Source organism: Eschscholzia californica, unplaced genomic scaffold (assembly GCF_041429995.1).
Source record: "Eschscholzia californica isolate CP2 unplaced genomic scaffold, dmEscCali1.0.p SCAF_4, whole genome shotgun sequence".
Taxonomy (NCBI): Eukaryota; Viridiplantae; Streptophyta; class Magnoliopsida; order Ranunculales; family Papaveraceae; genus Eschscholzia; species Eschscholzia californica.
Genome location: NW_028238461.1, coordinates 11,441,457 through 11,466,424, shown reverse-complemented (window position 1 = coordinate 11,466,424; position 24,968 = coordinate 11,441,457). Strand labels below are relative to the sequence as shown.

At 35.3% G+C, this 24,968-nt stretch overlaps 2 protein-coding genes across 2 annotated transcripts; both read left to right on the top strand.

Moving 5' to 3' along the window:
• The first annotated feature begins 1,971 nt into the window (after positions 1 to 1,971).
• On the top strand, positions 1,972 to 5,836 carry LOC147542677 (cytochrome P450 71A1-like). Its single transcript, XM_086634528.1, has 3 exons — positions 1,972 to 3,099; positions 3,212 to 4,097; positions 5,671 to 5,836. The coding sequence occupies exons 1-2, from the start codon at positions 2,149 to 2,151 to the stop codon at positions 3,824 to 3,826; spliced, it is 1,566 nt and encodes a 521-aa protein (XP_086490654.1). The 5' UTR covers positions 1,972 to 2,148; the 3' UTR covers positions 3,827 to 4,097; positions 5,671 to 5,836.
• Positions 5,837 to 12,597: 6,761 nt separating this feature from the next.
• LOC147542676 (cytochrome P450 71A1-like) lies at positions 12,598 to 14,455 on the top strand. Its single transcript, XM_086634527.1, has 2 exons — positions 12,598 to 13,590; positions 13,704 to 14,455. The coding sequence occupies exons 1-2, from the start codon at positions 12,631 to 12,633 to the stop codon at positions 14,316 to 14,318; spliced, it is 1,575 nt and encodes a 524-aa protein (XP_086490653.1). The 5' UTR covers positions 12,598 to 12,630; the 3' UTR covers positions 14,319 to 14,455.
• The last annotated feature ends 10,513 nt before the right edge of the window (positions 14,456 to 24,968 follow it).

Genomic DNA, 24,968 nt, shown 5'->3' with positions numbered 1-24,968 from the left:
GGTAGTCAAATATTCAGTAGGGAACCTACTATTTAAATTTTCTTTTGTTAATTTTTCATTTATTTCATTTTCTGGTAAATCATGGATACATACTAAATATTGGTCCCATAACTTCATAACTTAAACATTTTGTTACACATTTGGTAAGCAAAAAAGCTCATTAAAGTCTAGGTCTAGCAAGATTGATCCTATAAAATGAGTTCAAAGTTTCAGCTAACAATTCACTCCTCTCATAAAAAAAAAACTAACAATTCACTCATTCAGTCTCCACCTGAAATATGTAAACACTTCAAACTTGGACAGAAAAATTAGATAAATCAGATAAAAGGATTTCTGAATTTTATCTCTGGTTTACAATGATACTTTAATTTGCCATCTCCATTTGCACCATCAAGTAGTCATTAATTCCTTTCAAAAACTAAAAAGTAGTCATTAATTCCGATTTTACAAAAAAATTGTAGTTCGTAGTTGAACCTTCATCAATGAATTGATAGTATTTAAATGGTCTGAAAAAATGGGGTTAACCACAGGTCTAATGTTGATGTGGCCTACTAATATTAGGCGGAGCCTGTTGAAAAAGAAATGACATGTCTAATAGGAATAGGCAACATCAATTTTTGGTCTGCTGTCGGTTTAATTTTTCGGATCATTTAGCATTTCCGTATTACGAATGTTTACTTATCAGTAGTGGCCGCATTATCTAATACTTTAGAGTAAGGGCATCTCTTCATTGCAACACCAAACTTGTAAGTACTACATTTTCTCATCTTTTTGTTTCTTATGCCTTATCTTCAAAGGATCCGTTGGATCTATCGAAAAAAATAAGAAAGTAAAAAATAATATTTCACCAGGACATATTTGTGGAGAAAATAATACTCTGCAAGGGCGGAGCTGGGGTGGGACGGTCCCCGGCTGCAGCCAGGGGTCAAATGTTAGGTACTTGTAGTATATATGTGCCACATTTGACATAGCTGATTGGCAGCTGGGGTGGTTGCTTACTATGGCCAACGCACATCGGGTCATGAATCGACTCCTTTTCACCTCAAACCTTGTTTTTTGCTTTTGTTTTTGTTTTTGTAAATTAATTCCATATTGCCCATTACATATTGTATTCTTATAACTTTCAATCCAACTTTATGCCCCTTATTTTTGAACCAGATTCTTTTTTGACCCTTCTTCTTGCTAAGTTAAACTTTATCCTTTTTGTTAGGTTCCGTCCTATATTCTAGTCACTCGTCTTCAAATTACCAATGATCCCATACATTAATTCTAATGAAAGTGAAGTTTTTCTTAAGTGCTTCATTTTTGAACTATTAACGAAAATTTCACGTAGATTTTATTTGTGCTAATGAAAATTTCTGGAATCTTGTTGTGGATTGAAAATTTACAATAGATATAAGAATAATGATAAAATAGTATCCTATTCGGCAAAAAACTATGAGTCGTATAAATTAAAACAAAGATTTTGCTCTTTAAGTAATTTTAGCTAGTCCAGACTAGCTTAAAATCCTAACTCCACCCTTGGTACTCTGTAAATGTCACAATTGTCTCAGGCCTGCAGTAATGGGGAGGTTATTAAAAACAATATGCTTAAAATATATTTTCATCTGGCCATCATTAAGTGAGTCATCCTATAAATATGTGTTGCTCATGTGGAAAATTAAACTACAATATCTTTTAAGTACTTTATCTCAGTTATTCATCCAAACAATTAGTATTCTAAAACAAGGTATTTTTTTTATCATTAAGATCGAATTGACTTCATTTACTTACTAAAATTAGGATTTTTTTATGATTAACCAAAGAGTTGACTTATAGTTAGGACTTCTTATTTATTTACTATTTTCTTTTATCATTAACGACTTGATTGACTTCATTTTTTTTGGTTAAAGACGACAGAAAATACTTATTATATGCCATTAACATTCTAAACAAACTGTTTATATAGTAAGTTATAGAGGAATGATACATGTCCCACCCAAACTCACCAGCTACTATACCCCCTCATATACAACAAGAGACAACATTGTCATTAGAATCACAATTTAGCTTCTTGTCCTATTAGCCACGTAAGAAAGACACTATACTAGTAGCCATATAGAGTTATATAAATAGATCACAAATGCTACTAAACTTCACAAAATAACAATGAGGAGTCTATCATCACTTCTTTTAGACCTAAAATGGTTGAAGGTAGTCCAACAAGAGCTATTGTTGCATCCCTTCTCTTTTGCTCTTATTCTCATCTTCTCTCTTCTCCTTTTGATTAAGCTCCTCCAAAGAGCCTCTAAGGATAAACTCAATCTACCACCTTCTCCACCCAAGTTTCCAATCATTGGAAACCTTCATCAGCTAGGTGCCTTGATACACAGGTCTCTTAGAGATTTGTCCCAGAAACATGGACCTATCATGCTCTTGCAATTGGGTCAGGTTCCAACTTTAATAGTTTCGTCGGTCGAAATAGCTGCTGAGATAACAAAGAATCAAGACCTTGTCTTTTGTAGTAGGCCTCCTGCTAGAGCTTCTAAAGCTCTTCTTTATGGGCGCACCGACATTGCTTTTGCTCCTTATGGTGATTACTGGAAGCAAGTTCGAAAAATTTGCGATCTCGATCTCTTTAACCATAAGAGAGTGGAGACCTTCAAGTTTGTTAGAAAAGAAGAAGTTGCCGTTATGATCGAGAAGATTACTGGTTCGTCTATGAAGAAAGAACAAGTTAATTTAAGTGAATTAGTACTAACTCTATCCAATAACATAATTTCTAGGTATGCTTTTGGTACCAAGTATGAAGGAGCTGATGAGAACAGATTAATTAGAGAGGTGATGGAGTTGTTGGGGACTTTTAGTTTTGAGGACTACTTCCCATTAATTGGATGGGTAGATGTTCTTACTGGATTAACTAGGAAGCTCAAAAAGACTTCTCAAGAACTCGATATCTTCTTCGATAAAGTAATTGATGAACATCTCCTTCATAAATCATCAAAAGAGTATATTAATGGCCAAGAAGAAGTACATAAAGTAGGCTTGATAGACATTCTTCTTGATGTTCAAAAGACTAACTCGAATGTCACCCGAGATAACATCAAAGCAATAATATTGGTAAGCTATAGTACTCTTTGAATAATTCATCACTAGTTAAAATATTCTTCGTTTCTATAAAGTTAATTGCAAATTTAATTTTCTTATCATTTGAAACATGATTGTTTATCAGGATACGTTTGTTGGTGGAAGTGATACGTCTGCAACGGTGATGGAATGGGCAATGGCAGATATCATAAAGAACCCCAAGGTGATGAAAAAGGCACAAGAAGAAGTAAGAAGAGTTGTTGGGAATAAGTCAAAAGTAGAAGAGGAAGACATTAACAAAATGGATTACTTAAAATGTGTTGTTAAAGAGAGCTTAAGGTTACATTCTCCAGCACCAACCTTGGTTCCAAGATTGTCCATGAAAAGTACCAAAATAGAAGGTTATGATATTCCTTCAAATACTAAAGTACTTATCAATGTGTGGGCAATTCAAAGAGATCCCAAGGTATGGGAATATCCAGAAGAATTTCGTCCTGAAAGATTTATAGAAAACCCAATCGATTTTAAAGGCCAAGAGTTTCAATTGATTCCCTTTGGATCCGGACGGAGGGCGTGCCCGGGGATGTCGTTTGGTGTCGCAGCTGTGGAGTTGGCTCTTGCCAATCTCTTGTATTGGTTCAATTGGGAACTACCAGCTGGTAACTACTGTGAGGAACTAGACATGACTGAAGCCTTTGGTCTCACTGTCAATAGAAAAAACCCTCTCTATGCAGTTCCAACTAGCTTTCACTTACCTTGATATAAGTGTTTTTTAATCATTTTCGGCCATTCACTACGACTCTATGAGTAAGGCTAGAAGAGGCTACAAATCATAGTCTAGTTCAGACCTACATGGAATCAATAGTCTTTGTTTTCAAGTCAACTCTCTCTCTCTCTCTATGGGATTTTTCACTCTCGATGAACAATTGATTTCTATTTAGGTTTGGGCCGGGTAGGTCTAATCTCTGTAGCTTCTATCATTTTTCATTCACTGTCTGGGCGTGTTCTAATGGCTGAAAATGTTAGGGGGGGTAGTGGTTCAGGATATTAGAGGACACTCAGAGACAAAATGTTCCAGAGACATTTCAAGACATTTCGGGACATTTGTCCGTAGACAAAATGTCTTTATGGACATTTCAGGACATTTGATTCATAGACAAAATGTCTCAGAGACATTTCAAGACATTTGGTTCATGGACAAAATGTCCTGGGGACATTTCAACATATTGAATCCATGGACAAAATGTGTAGTGGATATTATTATTATTATTATTATTATTATTATTATTATTATTATTATTATTATTATCTCATCATTGAAGGATAATTGATAGACATTTATTATTTTAATATTATCATTATTGTCAAACCATATGAAATAATATATTTGTACTCATGTTTCAATAATATATTTTTCGACTTTTGTGGACATCTGAGAACATTGATGGCAGTTGGTAGACATTTATTATTTTAATGTAATCATTATTGTCTAATCATACGAAATAAATTTGCCCTACTACTTTGAAAATATATTTTTCGACTTTCGTAGACATCCGTGAATATCTGTGGACATTGATAGATATTTAGTTGATATTTATTATTTTTAATATTATTACTGTCTTACCATATGAAATAAAAAAAAATTAATTAATATTTTCAAATATATATTTTTCGACTTTCGTAGACATCTGTAGATATCTGTGGACATTGATGGACAATTGGTAAATATTTATTATTTAATATAGTTAAATATTAATATAATAATAATATAATATAATATAATATAATATAATATAATATAATATAATATAATATAATATAATGTAATATAATATAATATAATATAATATAATATAATATAATGTAATATAATATAATATAATGTAATATAATATAATATAATATAATGTAATATAATATAATATAATATAATATAATATAATATAATATAATATAATATAATGTAATATAATATAATATAATATAATGTAATATAATATAATGTAATAATAATACAATAATATAGTAATATAATAATAAGATAATATTATAATAATATGATTTGATAATAATAATTATTTTTATTACCTTCCTTACTCAAATATATAATAATAATAATAATAATAATAATAATAATAATAATAATAATAATAATAATAATAATAATAATAATAGTAATAATAATAATACAATAATGTAGTAATATAATAATAAGATAATATTATTATAATATGATTTGGTAATAATTATTATTTTTATTATCTTCCTTACTTAAATGTCCCCAAGTGTCTTCCATATTTTGAGAGACATTTTCTCTCCAAAAGCTCTCCAAATTTACACTAAAATGTCTCCAAATATCCCAAAAAACAATTTGTCTTGAAATGTCCCTAATTTCGTGTCCCGAACGAATAACACAGACATTTGGAGACATTTCAAATGTCTCCAACCAATAACACGGACATTTGGGGACATTTGGAGACATTTGAAATGTCCCCAACCAATAACACGGACATTTGGGGACATTTCAAATGTCCCCAACCAATAACACGGACATTGGGGGACATGAAAATGTCCCCCAATGTCCCCAACCACTACCCCCCTAAGTGTTTGTTTCATTACCAAAATAATGAGCTTTTATCTCAACCGTTGTGTCTTTTCTTCAAAATCCGAGATATTATACGAGTCTTGGAGTGTGTGGTTTATTCTCTCGCAGTATTCCAATGTAAATGGGTTATTGGAATTTAGTACACGAGAAATAAGATGTTAAAAATGATGTGTATCGCTCTAAGAACAGTTAGATGCTTTGTTGCAAAAATCTCAGTTATTCGTTTGGAAATATAAATAGACACCATACAGTTTTGTTACATTTACGATTTGCTAGCATATATACCTCCCTGGTTGGTGCATACATATTACCCCCAAGAAATAAGGGTGGATTTGTGCACAAAAAACAAATTTCTTTGTTCATTGGGCTTTGGGTTTTCTTTGTCATTTATAAATCAAGGGGGTGCCTTAATCCTCGTCTCTACATCTCTAATTTTCAGAGAAGACAAAAATGCCCCTAAACTTCTTTCTTTCATAACTTTACCGTCCGAACTTTGTTTTCACCGTCGGTCTCACTATTGACTCCACTTATCATTTGACCTCTGATTTTGATCAAAATGACAAAAATACTACTGATGTTCTTTTCTTCCGGTCTCTTCCACATGAGATGAAAATGTTATGAATTGCTTCGTTTTATTCCTAATCAAGTTCTTAACCCCAAATAAACTACCTAACAAGAAAAACACATGCATTATGATATATAAAACCCGAAATGAACTAACTCATCGAAGTTAGGTGATATAGATGTGGTATTTTCACGCCACATTAGTATATGAAATATTGAGTTATAAAATAGATAAGGAATTATTAATGGGTAGATAAGTATTTATGAATGTTATCTCATAAAAAAAAAAGTATTTATGAATCTTTATGGTGAAACCCAAACTCTGCAATTTTCCTCATAATGATTGCCTTTGGTTTAGTTACTTATTTGTTTCTTTTATTCACAGTTTCTCATCAATCAAAAATCCAAGTTTCGTATTTACGAATTTAGAAAAAAAATTGATTTTCGAATTGTCTTCTTGACCTCGGTCTTACCGATTACTTGATGGTCGTAAACTTGTGTTGTAACCTTTTAAGATTCATCAATTGTACAGTTTAATGTCCATATCATATGATTATGATTCTTCAAGTTTCTCTCTGTAGACTTTCTGATGCATTGTGTAGTTTAATATCTAGCTCTGATGTTTTAAAGAATTAAGAAAAGGTTACATGCTCCTAGCATCTCCCAAAGGCTCCCAACTTCTTGGGGAGCAAGCCAAGAGACCCCCTTTAGCACACTAGTTAGTGATTGGGTTCCCAAAATTTTGAACACCCCAACTATTGGGTCCACTCTTAATGAGGGTTGTGTTCTTCAGGGTTCCAACTCTTTGTAAATGCATTCAAAAACTAAATTTTGTGTAAAGTAAAGTAGAATTTAATATTTGGTAGGTAAGGATCTGTTTTACAAAGAAAATTCTCATATTTAACGTGTACAAGTCAAATCGTATATGTGGTGACAAATTTCATTTGATCCGAAATTAGAAGCCGACAACGACCCAAAAGTTAATGTTTCCATTGGACCAGGTTTTTTTTTTTCACACGGGCCTGTGATAGTAGACCACATCAATTTCACGACTTTAGTCGACCCCAATTTTCGGGCCAATCAGCATTTTTGATGGGTAAGTTTCAACAACTCCAACTTATATGATTCATTTTTTTTATTTTTGTATATTATATATGTAACAAATCAGCCTCAGTGGCTCAGTGAGGCAGTAGAATAGATAAGATGCCTCTTTTCAAAAAATAAATAATAGAGGTAGGGGGCATTTACCCCCCCAAGATGTGACTAATTTTTCATGGGTACTTATATTTGACAAGTTTTAACCACTACAAAAATACTGAGTATTTGTAACGGCTAGAAGCCGTTACAACAAAGGAAAAGTCGTTACAAAAAAAATTATTGTAACGGTTGTGGTCCTTTACAATGAATTCCAAAGCCGTTACAAGAACACCCGTGGCTATTAACTTGTAACGAGCGGAGGCCGTTATGTAACGGCTTTCCTCGTTTTGGCCGTTATAAAAAAGTGTGCGGGAATGGTTGGCGAAAACACATACGTAACGACTTTGGAAAGGAGTGGCCGTTATAAAAAGTGTTATTGTAACGGCTTTCCTATTTCCGACCTTTATAAAAAAGTGCACAGGAATGGTTGGCGGGAACACATATGTAACGACTTTGGAAAGGAGTGGTCGTTATAAAAGAAATAGTTGTAACATCCATAATTTTAGAAGGCCGTTACAAACGTTTATTTTCAAGAAAAAAAAAATATACAAAAACCTTGAAAACCAGTAGTAATATTTTGCTGCTTTTTACCATATTTCTCTGTTTCAAAACCACAAACATTCAACCCAAACACAATATACTTAAACTAAACAATATCAACATAGACAAGATGACTAAAACCAAATTGAATTAACTAACAAACTACTTTTTTATGAGATAACTAACAAACTACTTGATAATGTCAATATGTTTCACGAGAGATCGATCGTTGTTAATTGAGTACAATATCATAAAAAGTAAAAACTAAATTAATCGTCAAGATTAAATGCATTTCAACTACTTACAGAATAGAGATAACAAGTAGGTCATGAGAGATTTCATACGCAATAAAAAGTCAAGCAAGATCTATAATCGGTGTGGATCCATCATTGCGCCAACCGTTAAAAATCCTACCAAAACGATGAATAAGGATATTAGTGCATTTAACATGCCAATAACAACAACATAAACAAAATGAAAAGTAACAACAGCATAACCAGTAACAATCGCAGTTCTGAAATAGAATAAACAATTTGATGGTCACTTCCATGATAAGGAGAAAAGGGTGTAACCGAAAATCGATACACTAATTTCTCGTCTAATGAATGCTTTCAATCTGACTGAGTTCACGTACATCACAGTTCTACGACTTCTTTTGTTGGCGGCTCGTTTATAAGCTCCAATCTTTATGTTGTTATCTCTCCACTGCTAATGCTTGGTTGTTTCGTTAGCTGAGGCCTTCGAATTGCCTTGTAGGGCTTCGAGTTGCCTTGGTTGTTGTCATGGCCTAAGGGCAACTGGAGTAAGGGGAACATATCGATTACTCAGACAACATTTTTTCTTCATCTTTTGATAGCTCAAATCACAAGTTTCGCATTTACGAATTTAGATAAAATATATTTTCGAATTGTCTTCGTGGATCGACCTTGGTCTTACCGATTACTTGACAGTCGTCAACTTCTGTTGTAACCTTTTCAGATTCATCAATTTTTACAGTTTAATGTCCATATGATTATGATTGAAATTATTAGTGAAAACCCCAAGATCTATACCCTAATAGAAAAAAAAAACCCAACCAAAAATATTAATGTAAAAAAAACTCGATTTAACACTTTTAAAACTTTTGACAACATATATAATTATCTTGTTAAGAAGACAATCATATTTTTCCATAATCTCCTTTTTACGTGTTTACAACGTATATAAATATGTTATTATCAACTATTAACGACATATAAAACTGTTTTGTTATAAACTGTTGACAACATATAAAATAATGTCATGACTAGTTATAAAATGTTGACAACATACATAATTATGTTGTTTTTTTTTTGTTGAACACATAATTATGTTGTTGACAACATATATAATACATTAGGCAAAATATTATTTGTCCGTTAATAGATTTGTCAAATACAAAAGATAATATGCATACATTTTAATTTTGCAAAAGACAAATTAAAACATGTATTAATCTAAATGTTTATGTAAAAAACAAAACAAAAAAATGCGGAAACCATTTTTTCTTTAAAATGACAATCGAAAGATGTTTTAGCCAAATTGTTAGTGTCAGTTTGTGTTTGTCAAATGGAAAAGACAAAATGTGAAACATTTTTGAGCAAAAATAAATTTGTTCCGAAATTTACAAAATTGTTGAGAGAAAACTAAGATTTGTTTAAGAATTTTCTAAAATGTTTTTATGTTGATTTGGGTGTAAAATTGTATTTTCACAAAATGAATTTTTTCAAATATTATTTAGATTTGGATCTGGTTTCTATTATACCCCAAATTTTGAGTTTTTAAATTATCCTCCTATTATGATTCTTCAAGAATCTCTCTATAGACTTTTTGATTTTTTTTTTTTAAATCTGTAAACATCGTATTATTTATAACTCATAGTTTACAGAAAGAGAAGACAAGATACAACATCAGAGTGAAAAGGTAACAATAACAAATTTAAGCAAACACTCCCATTTGTAACTTTCGCGACTAAAGAAAAAGCCGCAATATAGATCTTCTCAGAACTTCGTTGCCTAACACGTAACTCAATATGAGCTCCCTTGAATAACGACCGTAACTGGAAAGCACTGTAAGCACACAAATAACGAAACATGTGATATCTCTTGACCGTCGAATCTCGTACCAAACTGTGAAAACTCAATTCTCCGTAGAGACAAAGAGTGATAGAGAGGTTATCCCCCAGACGTCTCAATAAAGAGACCATAAATTTTCTAGATCCCGATAGCAAGATCAAAGAGTAAACTCCTGGACTTGGGATCACGTCAACCCTTGAAGTAAGAATTTCAAAGCTGACACAAAAGTATTGCACCGAAGTAACGAAAGGTTAGGGAGCGCATCAACACTTGAAGTAAGAATTTCAAAGCTGACACGGAACCGCACGAAAGTAATGATGGAAAAGTAGATAGATATGACTATCAAGAGAATAACGTAGTAGGTATAATTGTGGTGACAAGAGCAGGGAAAAGAGGGTAACATTAGGCATCCATAGGAAAATACAGGGCAAGGTCTGATCAGCGGTGAGTCCCATATAACAAAGCTAAGCAACATAGCAGGTGTTCGAAGCAATCTGATCAGCATCATTGAAATTAATTTGCCTGGATCAAAGGGCATACCCAAAAGGAATAGAGACCAGATCCCACTAAACTTTCCTGGGTTAAAGGTAGCGCCCAAGTGGTGGACTAACTGGGCTCGACAGTCTGAAATGTACCTGGGCCCAGAAATCAAAAGAAGGCCCAATAAGTGTAGATGACCACCTGGAGGGCAAGATAACGTACATGTGACTCCAGGAAGCAGCAGGGGGCCTTGAGATGGGCACGTGTCTTATCATCCAAGTCCCATATACGATCGTCATCGGTGCCGGAAAAGGAGGAATTCGAAGTCATGAACCAAGAGTTGTAATTATCAAATAATTTCAAGAGGAAAGATTGATTCATGACGCAAGAAATGTCAGGTACCATAGAAATGGAAACAAGGATATGGAGAAGCTAGATCAAGTAAAACACAACTAAACAGGTAATATAGACAGATTGAAAATAAAAATTAGAAGGTTAATACTAATAGCATGCACCTAGATAGAATTTAAAGTCTGACTTGAGATAGATTAGGACAAACAAAACAAGATATGAAAACGAACTAAATCAACCCAAGAAGTATAAGGAAGGAATGAAGCACTAAAGGAGAATCTGGTGCATTGTATAGTTCAATATCTAGCTTTGATGTTTTAAGAACTAAGAAAATATTACAGGTTCCTAACCTCTCCCAAAAGGCTCCCAACTTCTTGGGGAGCCAGCCAAGGGACCCCCTTTAGCACACTGGCTAGTGATTGGGTTCCCAAATATTTGAACACCCATAACTGTTGGGTCCACTCTTAATTAGGGCTGAGTTCTTCAGTGTTCCAGCTCTTTGCAGATGCATTCAAAAAATAGATTTCGTGTGAAGTTAAGAGTGATAAAAAAAGGTTCCAAAAAAAAAAGTGATAAAAGACAATAATGCAAATTTAATTTCCGAAGGTAAAGATTTATTTTACAAAAAAAAAAGCTCATATTTAACATGTATAAGTCTAATCATATATACGTAATACCAAATGCCATTTGACTCGAAAATGGAAGCCGACAACAACTCGAAAGTTAATTTGATCATCTATCTCATTGGGCCAGACAATTTCTTTTCCACTTGTTTGGACCAATAGTAGCAGATCACATCAACTTCATTGCTTTGGTCCCCCTCCATTTTCAGACCAATTAGCATTTTTGATGTGTGTAGTAAGTTTCAACAACTCCAACTCATATCATTTTTTTTTTTTGTATATTCTATATGTAACAAATCAGCCTCAGTGACGCAGTAGAATCTAATAGATATGATGCTTCTTTTTTGCCCCAAAAAAAAAAAAACATAAGCAGCATGGGGCCTTAAGAAAAACTTTAAAAACCTTATGTGTCAAGTGTAAAAAATGGATCTCTAAATGGTCTCTTTTCTATTTGGTCATTTAGAGACACTCTATTTCAAAACCATCTCCAATGCAACACTCAAGAGAAACTCTAAAAGTCTATATTTTGGTTTAAAATTAATTGATTTGCTTATGTGAATAGAGTGCCCTCTTAAGGATCTCTAAAATGAATCTTGACACGTCACTTTAGAGATTCATGCTAAGTTTTGCATTGGAGATTGATTTTAAAGAAAAACTCTAAAAAAATCTCATGTGGCACTCTAAGATTTGGAGTTTGAGTGTTGCATTGGAGATGCTCTGAGGGGGTCATTTAGCCTTTTTATTTTTCATCCTTTTTCTGGGCGTTATCTTCCTATTTGTGCTTTTTCTTTTCTCTCTTCATTGTGCTGAAAATGCATGTTCACTCAGACAACATTTTTTCTTCATCTTTTGATAGCTCATACTATCTATTTTCTCGCTTACTCACCCTAATAACCAATACTTTTGAGATAGGACCTGTTATTTAGCTAAACAATAGTATATTCTCGCATCCTTGGGACTACTATTTATTTATTTACTTATTTTGGGCAAGATACTGATGATCTTATAATATACTATATTTTAAGGTCTTACCCCAAATTTGATTGGTTATATAAGTAGTCATATAAAATCATTGATCATAAGTACCAAACCATTTTAAGCAAATATTGTCATGAGTCTATCATCACTTATTTTAGGGCTAAACTGGTTAAAGGTAGTTCAACAAGAACTATTATTGCATCCATTCTGTCTTGCTATTATTCTCATCTTCTCTGTTCTCATTTTGGTTAAGCTCCTCCATGGAGCATCCTTCCAAAAAGACAACCCGCCACCTTCTCCACCCAAGTTTCCAATCATCGGAAACCTGCATCAGCTAGGTACACTGGTTCACCGATCTCTTCGAGATTTGTCTCAAAAGCATGGACCTCTCATGCTTTTGCACTTGGGCCGGGTTCCAGCTTTGATAGTTTCGTCCCCTGAGATAGCCGCCGAGATAACCAAGAACCAAGACCTTGTCTTTGCTAATAGGCCTGCTACGACAGCTGCTAAAGCGCTCCTTTATGGATGCATCGACATTGGTTTCGCTCCATATGGTGAATATTGGAGGCAAGTTCGAAAGATTTGTGTTCTTGAGCTCTTAAGCCTTAAGAGAGTGGAGTCTTTCAAATTTGTTAGAGTAGAAGAAGTTGCCCTTGTGATTCAGAAGATTACTCGTTCATCCACGGCGAAAGAAAAAGTCAATCTTAGTGAAATATTTTTAACTCTTTCTAATACCATAGTTTCGAGGTGTGCTTTTGGTGCTAAGTATGAAGGAGCTCATGAGAACAGATTTGGTGAATTGTCTAGGGAGGTGATGCGGCTATTTGGTGTTTTTAGTTTTGAAGACTACTTCCCATCATTAGGATGGATGGATGTTCTTACAGGGTTAACTAGGAAGCTCAAGAAAACCTCCCAAGAACTCGATACCTTCTTCGACAAAGTAATAGATGCACATCTCCTTCATAAATCATCACAAGAGATTCAAATTAATGACCAACAAGAAGTAGACAAAAAGGATTTGATAGATATTCTTCTTGATGTTCAAAAAACAAACTCGAATCTCACACGAGATAACATCAAAGCAATAATATTGGTAAGCTAGAGTATTCTTTGAGCAATCCATCACTTACTAAAATATCCTTCAGTTCTATAAATCTGCTAACTACATGTTTAATTTCTTCTGTCTTTTGAAACATCAATTATCAGGACATGTTCGTCGGTGGAAGTGATACAACATCAACAGTACTGGAATGGGCGATGGCAGAGCTCATAAAGAACCCAAAAATGATGAAAAAAGCACAAGAAGAAATAAGGAGAGTTGTTGGAAAGAAACCAAAAGTAGAAGAGGAAGACATTAACAAAATGGTCTACTTGAAATGTATTATTAAAGAGAGCTTAAGATTACATTCTCCTGTACCAACCCTGATTCCAAGAGAGCCCACTAAGAGTACAAAGATAACTGGTTATGATATTCCTTCAAACGCAAGAGTCTACGTTAATGTATGGGCAATTCAGAGGGATCCCAAAGTATGGGAGTATGCAGAAGAATTTCGTCCGGAAAGATTTATTGAGAACCCAATCGATATTAAAGGCCAAGAGTTTCAATTGATTCCCTTTGGATCAGGACGGAGGGGGTGCCCAGGAATATCGTTCGGTCTTGCTGTTGTGGAGCTTACTCTTGCCAACCTCTTGCACTCGTTCAACTGGGAACTGCCTGCTAGTGAAAACTATGCGGATTTAGACATGTCGGAAGCCTTTGGTCTTACTGTCAATAAGAAAAACCCTCTTTATGTAATTCCGAACACCATTCACTCTGCTTGATAAACTCAATCATACTTGGCCCATACTATGTATGCTAATTCTAATAGCACAAATCTTTAGTGCATGTTTCTTTACCAAAATGAACTTTTAGCTTAAAGGTTGTGTATTTGATCCAAGGTACTATAGGTTCAAATCTTGCAATCCAATTTTTTTTGGACTATACTTAGCTGGCCTTCCTATTACTCAATTATTCTACCTTTTTATTTCCCTCAGTGGCTTGTTATTTTCAACGGTGGCTAATATATGGACAAACATTATTAGGACTAATGTAAGTCAAGGATACTACGTATTTGACCTATCTTTAATTGGGGTACACGACTCTATTGACCCAATATTAAAATAAAAAATAATTTAAAGATCATAAAACAAAAACACTATGTTTAAAAAACATAACCACTTACAGGAGCTAAACTACAATCTTCATTATTCTTGAACATATAAAGGAAGAAGATCTAAGTCCTTAATTGAAAATGTGAAATTCTCCCATACCATAATCATTGGTGGGGGTTCCACTATATAGTATTCAAAAGGAATATTACAAGGAATATTACAAACAATATTACAAACAATATTACAAACAATATTACATACAATATTACAGGATTACTGAGGATATTACATGAAATATACCTAGGATATTATACCGAATCAATATATTGCATAGTATATTCTTTCATATACTAAAATCGAGTGGATATACTCTATCACCCTCCCTCAAGCTCAACCTTCGGATCCCAGAGGGAGAGTTTGGAACATAATACTTGATGATGAGCCTTCACTAACCCTTTCGTAAAAATATCAGCTATTTGATTTCACGTTGGAATGTATTTAACATGTAAAGCACCTCTTATAACCCTCTCACGGACAAAATGATAATCAAGATCCATATGTTTGGTTCGTGAGTGAAGAATGGAATTGTGAGCCATGTAAGTTGCACTTACATTATCACAATAAAGAATGGGAGCATTGTTCATTGGTACTCCCAAATCACGAAGTAAAAATTGAATTCAAGCAATTTCAGCAGTTGTTATGGCCATGGCTCTATATTCAGCTTCTGTACTTGATCGTGACACGGTTGGTTGTTTCTTAGAAGCCCATTGAATTAAGTGAGACCCAGAAAAGATACAATTACCTGAAATAGATCGACGAGTATCAGGATCACCGACCCAATCGGCATCAGAAGATGCTACAAGTTGTGAATGGGAATTTTGAAAAATGGGAGGATTATCATTCTCGAAGAATAAACCTCGACCCAACGTAGCTTTTAGGTAGCAGAAGATATGTTTTACCGCTGCAAAGTGAATGTCCGTTGGTGAGTGCATATATTGGCAAACTTGATTGATAGACTAACTGATATCTGGACGAGTGAGCGATAAGTATTGTAAACCCCCAACCAATGAACGATATAAAGTTGCATTATCAAAGAATTTTCCTTCTGTAATCGATATTTTCTTACCAACGAGACTAGGAGTGCTCACGGGCTTGGAATTGAGTAAATCAATTTTATCAAGTAGTTCAAGTGTGTATCTTGTTTGAGTCAATGTGATCCCCAAGTTAGAACTGTTAATCTCTATTCCGAGGAAGTGATGAAGCTCTCCCAGGTTCTTCATAGAGAATTGGGTATGAAAACGATCTACCGAATCTGGTATAACGCTTGAATCTGAACCTGTAACCAATATATCATCTCGTACAATAATAGGATTGTAATTGAAGATGACGTTTGATAAATGAATAAAGAGTAATCTGACTTCGAGGCAATGAAACCTATTTCACGAAGATATGATATAAATCTATGGAACCAGGCCCTGGGAGTTTGTTTTAACCCGTACAACGCCTTGTTTAATTTGCAAACATGATCAGGAATAGTATTAATAAAACCGGTTGGCTGAGTCATATACACTTCCTCATTAAGAAGACCATTCAAGAAGACATTTTTAACATCTAATTGAGTAAGTTTCCAACCTGATGTAACTGCAATACTAATAACCAGTCGAATAGTTACTGGTTTCACCACCGGTGAAAATGTTACATCATAATCAATACCATGTTGTTGATTAAAAACTTTGGCTACAAGTGGAGCCTTGTAACGATCTATATTACCATCACTTTTGGGGTTAATTCCGAAGACCCACTTGGAACCAATCAAATTCATAGATGGATGTCGAGGTACTAAAGTCCAAGCCTGAATCCGAATCAATGCATTAAACTCATCTGCCATGGCCTCACACCACTTTGGGTCGGACTTGGCTTCACTATAACAGGTAGGTTCTTTAGGTAATGGTGGTAAAGAAGAGAGTAATGCGAAACTAACCGGATGTCTGGTTGTCATTAAAGAATCATATACTCTTGGTTTAACGATTCCATCTTTCGACCGTGTTTACCATGTGATGAATTAAGCGGATCGGTTGCGAGAAAATTGGTGGTTCATTAGGCAAAGTTGTAGGTGAGTCCGTATCAATGCTCGGTTCAGTTGACCTGGCGCTTACACCTGGAGTTGGAGAAATTACATCATTGGGAACTATTTGGGAGTCAGAGTTAGCTGAAGAGGAAGATGCTACTGGTGAAGTTACTATTGGTAAACATTGGAAGTAGGCTCTAAAATTGGTAATGAAGAATGAGCTAAGTCAGTAGTGTCATCCTTAGGAATATTTAAGTGAGAAGAAGATGGTGACCTGAATTGGTTGGAAAAGAGAATGATGAGGGTGAATTTCCGAAATCTAAGATAAACCAATTTGGAACTTCTTTCACCGTCACCTCATTTTCATGATTTTGAAACTCAGGCTGTCAGGCAATGCAAATGGAAAAAGTTTTTCATCAAATAAAACATCTCGAGAAATGTAAGTTCGGGAATATTTTGGTTCAAAACATTTGTACCCCTTATGCAAGTCACTATATCCAATAAAGGCGCACGACAAACTCTTCAAACTTACTTTTGCGATAAGGAGACAATAATGGATAACATCGTGACCCAAATACATGCAGATATTCATAATTTGGTTTTCTTTGGAAAATCACTTCAAAATGTGACTTATTTTTCAGAACTGAAGTTGGTAAACGATTAATAAGATATGTTGCCGTTCCAAATGCCTCGGGCCAAAAAATTTTTGGGAGATGACTTTGGTGCAAAAGAGAGAGTCCTGTTTCAACATGTCTTATCTTCCTCTGAGAAACTCCATTCTGTTGAGGAGTATAAGGGCAAGGTTCCATGACTTCTAAAGTAATTTTTGATTTTGTTTGAAGTAAATTCACCTCCACCGTCGCTTTGAAAAATTTGTAGTTTGGCATTAAACTGATTTTGAGTAATTAAATGAAAATATTTTATGCAATCAAATGTTTGAGATTTTTCAGTGAGAAAATAAATCCACGTTAATTTAGTAAAATCATCGACCAAAACTAAAAAATATCTATATCCTGAGTTTGAAGCAATAGGTGAAGGTCCCCACAAATCAGAATGCACCTTAGAAAATGGTTGTTGAGACTGGTAAATAGATGGTTTATAGGGTAGTCCATGATGTTTGCCATAATACAACTTGAGCATAAATGATTTGAATTAGAAACATCTAATCGCTTATTCGAAATAATTTTAGAAAATACACGATAATGGGGATGTCCCAATCTCATGGGCCATACATTATTTGTTACTCTAGATCCTAAAAAACAAGAATCACAGGGCCAGATTCGCCGTTAGCCGATTCTGTACATAAAACATATTTTTATCAAACACGACGAAACAATCTAAATCTTTGGTCAATTGAGAGACAAAGATCAAATTTTTTGTTATAGAAGGTACATGAAACACATTTCTCAATGTTAATGAAGATGATGGGGAATTGAGGATAACATTACCGGTATTCTTTACAGGTAAAAGTGAACCATTGCCAACTGAAACTTGGTTACTGCCATTGTAAGGATTCATATTAACCATTTGGGTGGAATCACGAGCCATATGATTGGAGGCCCCAGAGTCAGCATAACAGTAGGGATCATAAATCTCAGCATTTTGGTGGTAAGCATTGGACGATTGAGGAATATCGTTCGGTTGATAGTTTTGATCTCTTCGATGGTAGCAAAAATAAGCGGTATGGCCGCGACGTCCACATATTTGACAAACAACTTGTGGATCATAAGAAGAAGGACTAGGGTTACCAAGAATTGAACCTCTTTGATTCGTAGAAGTGCGATTCCAGTTGCTTCTACCACGTCATCGACCTCTATTACCAAACCTGGCACCACGACCACCTCGGCTAGAACCATAGGACCGATTTTGAGTCGAATCATGTGATGGAGTATGGCTTTTAGCCACCAATGCTGTTGACTGAAAAGGAGTATGTTGTTGTTGGATACGCATCTCATGTGTATACAACAAAGGAAGAAGTTGAGTGAATGATGGAAGATTTTTCCGTGTTTCGATTACAGTGACAAAGGCTGAATAGTCTGGGCCTAAACCTCTTAAAGTATGCAATACAAGTTCAATGTCAGGAATCGACATATGAGAGGCGGCGATGGCATCAGATATCTCCTTAATTTTACCTACATAGTCAGTCATAGACAAAGCATTTTTCTGCATAGTCTGTAGTTGAAGAAGAAGTTGGGACTTACGAGCATTATTTTGAGCTGAAAATGTCGTCCAAATAGTTGTAGAATTCTCGAGCAGTGTTGAACTGTGAAGTTTGTGCAAGAACAGAAGGAGATATTGCTGTATTGATCCAACTAACGATAGTTTGGTCAATTCTGGTCCATCGCATAAAAGCTGGATTAACAATATCCATGTTCAACGATTCATCAAAAATTTGATTTGGTGGAGTAGCAACTGTGATTTTGACATGGTGAAACAGATCTTGGGATTTCATGATTGGAATTATTTGTTTCTTCCATGTGAGATAGTTGGTGGAATCTAGTTTGATAGAGACTAAAGGGACTAGATTAGTCAAGGTGGGGGATGGCAGGAAATGGGTGGATGAGGAGGAAGACATTGTTGAAAGGTTTGGGATGGAGAGAATCGAAGAGAGAAAAAAAAATTTGAGATTCAGAACCTTAAGCTCTAGATACCATGAAAATGTGAAATTCTCCCATACCATAATCATTGGTAGGGGTTCCATTATATATTATTCAAAAGGAATATTACAAGAAATATTACAAACAATGTTACAAAGAATATTATAGGATTACTGAGGATATTACAAGAAATACACCTAGGATATTCTACCGAATCTCATAAAACTTTAGGAACTAAACTAAATTATTTCTTCAAAATCCAACCGGTTTTAGAGCTATTCAACAAAACTCAAGTATGTTGGTGTAGAAACAACCTAACATATTGAAACTTTTGTCTATGTAAGATTTTTGTTTGTCCATATATTGAGCACCTTTTCAAAATGTATAAAAAGTTATACGATGTGAAAATTATAGTTTTAGAGGTATTATATGATAAAATATCACCTCTGACATTTGAATTTATTTTAGGTCGGTGTTTTGGGGAGATAAGAAAAGTTTACGGAGCAATAAGTTCTCCAAACATCACCTTTAATTATTTTTGAGGTTTTTAATCCTTCTTTTTTCCTTCTCACCTCCAGGAAAATAGATGATTTTTCAACCCTTTCTCTCTAGAACTTTTCATTTGGTTAACTCTGGTTGGGTACTTGCTCAACAAAAAAAAAACTCTGGTTGGGTACTTAACATGTGACCAACTTGCCTTTGGCTCCCAGGGGCAAAAAGTGTTCAATTCTTTTTTTCTCAAAAATATCTTTGGGGACAAAATGAAATCATTTTGAAAAAGAAAAAAAACACCTTAATATCCAAATCATCACCCATTCCCTTTTCCACTTCATCGTATCTATCCTCTACGTCATCTCTCCACCTCACTCTTCTTCTCCAGTACAAAGTTGCCGACCGACAACTTTCAACAAATTTTTATTTTTCTAGTTTCTTCTTATTTTGTCCCCAAGGGTACTATTGAGAGAAGTTTTAACTTTTTGGACTCTAGGGGCCAAAACAAACTACCTGACACGTGTGGGGCCAAAGCGGCGAGTTAGTCACAAATTAAGGTTTGTTATTATATTTTTGATGCATTGTATAATTTAATGTGCGTATACTCCAAAACCTTGGAGATCCGATGTTCTATCTAGCGTAAGTGAAATCTATGGTTTATTGAACTTCAGTTATTAAAGGTATAAATAAAGTGGTTTTGTGACGCCCCGTGTCCCAAAATAGACACGACCACGCCCCGGCAATTCACAGACGAGACAAAAATCCGACAGAGTCTCCTCTGTAAATCGAACCGGTCGCACCTGTAAACCTGTCATGCAAACCATACATTCGCATACACAAGAATAAACTATAAAGCGGAAGCTAACAAACTCACATAACTTCGGGTTGAAACCCGAACCACAAAAAAAAAAACTATCAAAGCCTCATAAACCTTCATACGCACTATATACAAATCTGAGTGTTAAATATTTACATATATGTTTGTCCGTGAGTAAGAATATATACAAACTAGTGGAAAAGAACAACAAGGAGCGTCAACAACCAACGCGACATACACCCGAAGACTTCAACGTAAAAGAGTCTTCTACGAACCAAAACTCGCCACGCCGAACAAAAAGATAACACCTGCACACTAACAACTGGTAGGGGGTCAGATAACTCACCGACACGAGTTAACCTGGTAGAAGACCAATCCAAAACCCATCACGTTTTCAAAAGTTCATTTACTAAGTTGTAAACAGTGTGACAAAACGAGTTATCAAACCAGTTACCATATATACTATATACAAAATCGTTTTCCTTAATCTAGCAAGCAATAGCAGTGGTTAGCTGCCCACCCATGGTGCGCTCCCAATAAGAGGAGAGTTCCTCAGGAGAACCTAGAGTGCGTTAGATAGTACCAGCCCATTTATGGCACTAGCTAATGCACTACGTCTCCTCGAGAAAGAGACTTACCCCTAGTCGATAAGCCCCTCTCCCACTAAGGGACTCCGCAATCATTGAAGAGTTTACCTCATGATACATATATACCTTAAGTATCTAAATACGTTTTAGATCACCGAGTTCGAATAAGAGAGCCGTCCCCCAATACCCATGGAAGGACCTGAACCTCATTCTCTTCGGTACCCTGTCATGCATCTAATGCGATCTTTCAAAATCAGTTTCATTCGTATATCAAAACCAATATTCATATTCAATTCATTATCTTATCAAACACGGAAGTGGAACAACCAAGAGTCATATCGCCACAAAGCAGAGGAATTCCAATCAATGTCACCTCCCAGGCGAGCGGTCAGGGTGTACGGCCCTGAGCCTCGAGCTACAGGCACGAGCACCAATGGCCAGCAAGTGAAGCACTCTACTCCCACAGGTCTCATGACTAGTGTCGCCCACCTTACCGGTCTCACACGGATAACAACCGTGTCCACATGTCATCCTACCCTCAATGGCTACGTGCCCGTAGGTTGACATAATCCGCAGTCGGGTACATACAAGAAAATCCCCAGTAGTTCACAATCATCGTAAAATCAGTTCGAAAACATTTCTCATATCGCATCAAAACCTTTCAAGCATATTTCAGTTCATCACATAAATCGAGTTTCATGCTACCTAAACTCTAGTTATAATGGCGCATATATAACTATACGACTTAGCACATTTCATTATCTATAAAACCATGCTGAGAAATGGATTCAGAACCCCTACCAAGCAGTATAGGAACTAGTAGTCCTCCGCTGCAACCGTAGCCAAATCGTCCACGAAATGCTCCGGCTCCCCCTCTACCAAACCATAGACAAAAGAAATATACGTTAGGTTCTTTGATAAGAACCGTGGTATACCATAAAGAGTAAATAAAAGAAAATAATGAAACTATACGAACTAAAAGAAACTCGTAAATTTTGGAAGACTTCGAGTTAACCGAATTCCGATCAATCTTCTAACTGCATAACCATGCCCAATCGGGGTCGATCAATCAGTGTTTGAACTGACTTATAACCTTAACATTTAGTCATTAGATGTATTCCCCAAAATCCAAGTGAATCGCCTTTGAAGTTTGCAAAAATACGAACAACAAAGCAGAATTTTTTTCCTAACTGCGCACTGTTCGGTAAAACAGTCATAATTCTTACGTCCGAGATCGAAATACCCTGTACCATACCTTTTCGGAAAGCTAACAACCTAAGCTACGATTTACCTCTTATGTAAAACTTCATCTGGGTACTCAAATAACACAGAAACGCATCACAACAGACTGCATTGTGCAGTTCCCTAAAATTGTTGTTCGGTCTATATTCTAACCCCTATTAACTTTTAACATTTCTTAAATACCAATTCACTTCCCAATTATTCGAATCCTAAAATTTCATTACTTAAGGTCTAGGCCAAATCCCCAGTGTACAACTTCGAAACGAACCAACTAAACACAGCAGTGCATCAGTCGTTCCCAAATGCGCGCTGTTCACTCTAACGGCCATAACTCCCCCATCCGAACTCGAAACGGCTATTACCATACCATTCTGGAATCGGCTCGAGACGAGCTACAAGTTAGTAGAAGACTCTATAAGCTTTTGAAACCTCTATGACTAGGTAAAACACTAAAACAGTACCAGCAGTATAGTAGTCGAAGTAAGTCAAAGTTTTGTTTTTCTTCAAACCCTAGTTATATCAACTCTTCAATCCTTCATGTAAGAGTTTAATACTCTCTAACTTAACTAAATTCAATACCAATTTCACCATCAATACATATTAAAGTAAAATCCTCAATTTCATAAATCACAAACCCTAGAATTAAGAATTTGGCAATAAATCATCGAATTGGTTGATTTCTTACCTTGATTCGATTGAATTCTAGTTAGGATAGCTTTCCCTTGATCAATCGTTCACAAACTTCTACAAATTCGAAGCAAAGTAATCCATTAAAACCCAAAATACAAAAATCGGATTTCTAGAGAGAGAGAGAGTATGAATTCTTACCACAAATTCCATAAAACTATGCTAGATTACTTCTTGGAAGCTTGAATTTGATAAAACATCAATTCCCCTTTGAAACCCACACGAAATTCTCCATGGAAATCAAATTTTTCTTGCCCAAAGTTGAAAACCCTAGCTTCAGTCGGTCATAGAAGATAAGGGAAATCAGATTTTTATTTCTTCAATTAAATCTGTCGAATTTACAGTTTGGTCCCTGGTTTTGGCCTGTTCGCAAAATACCCCCTAAATTGTCCTCTTTGCTGATTTGGCCCTTCTTTTGACTTGATCCAATTGTCAAATAGTCCCTCAACTAACCTTAGAAACATGGGATGTTACAGGTTTAGTTGGGTTTTAAGCTCAATCCTGTAAGGGTTCAAAATTTGAAGGTTATCGTGTTTATCGTTTTTTTATGTATGAATGCCATTGTAATGACTATCATAGTCAATTTCTAAAAAATGTGTCTACATGATTATCTGATTCTTCAAGTTTCTCTCTCTAAATTTTTTAATGCATCTTATAGTTTAATCTCGCTTTCTCTAGTCGCATCGAGGAACTAAGTAAATATTAGAAAAAGAGATAAATGAATGAAAATAAAATGTGGTGGACAATTTTTTTTAGGGAGTCACCTCTCACTAGCCAATGGAGAGGCTCTTAGTGTCTCCCAAACGGCTCTCAACCTCCTCTTGTGAAGCCTTGTTTTAGGGAGTCACCTCTCACAAGCCAATGGAGAGGCTCTGAGTCTCTCCCTAACTGTTCTCAACCTCCTCTTGTGAAGCCTTGCTCGGAGGCTGCCCTCTCGGAGCACCCGGTTAGGAGTTGGGTTCCCAAATATTTGAACAGGTTAATTTCGTTTTGACCCTCAATTTGCGATAAATTGGATGATTGACCACCTATTGTGTACGAGAGTTTGATTTGCCCCTAATTGTGTCAAAAGAGTTTGATTCGGCCCCCATATTTTCTCAAACCTTTCATTTTTACCCATAGGTATTTGTAACTATATTTTTTTCCATTTAGTTGTCCAACACATTTTTTTTGTGCCACTTCATCTTCTTTTTGTTAGGTCGTCAGCAAAAGGTCGCCGATCGACGACTTTCTTCTGACGACCTTAATTATTTTAAGCCTCCCACTTTTTTCCACCACCTTCCCCACCTTATTTCTCTCTATATTCTTTCTATTTCTTTCTCTCTCTGTTTTTCTTTCACCTCTCTCTCTCCTCCTCCCCCCTCTAACACTTCCTATTCCGGTGAATTGGTTCTCTTTCACCGGAACTTCGTCTGAATCTAGGAGAAACTCCTGTTCTAGATCTCAAGCCTCTGTGTCTTTGAAATCACAGACGAGGGTTCTCTTGTCTAGGAATCCCAAAATTTGGAGGTCAAATCGAATTCTCAGATATTATTAGAGGTCAAATCAATCAGTTAGTCACAAAATTAAAGACTAAAACAGAATTGACTGTTTTTGAATTTAGAAACCCAACCACGAAACTGTTGGGGTTACTCTCACGCCTGCATTCTAAGTTCATCCATGTTCCAACTCCTTTTTAGATGCATTCAAAAACTAATATATTTCATGGAAACATAAAAAAGCAACCGTGATAGGGAGAGACCGACAAACTTGGCGTGAAGTTGTCGTGAATCCCTATCCAATGGTTTGGATTCATCCCACTTTCATCAAGAGAGAGAAAGTGGCGTGAAT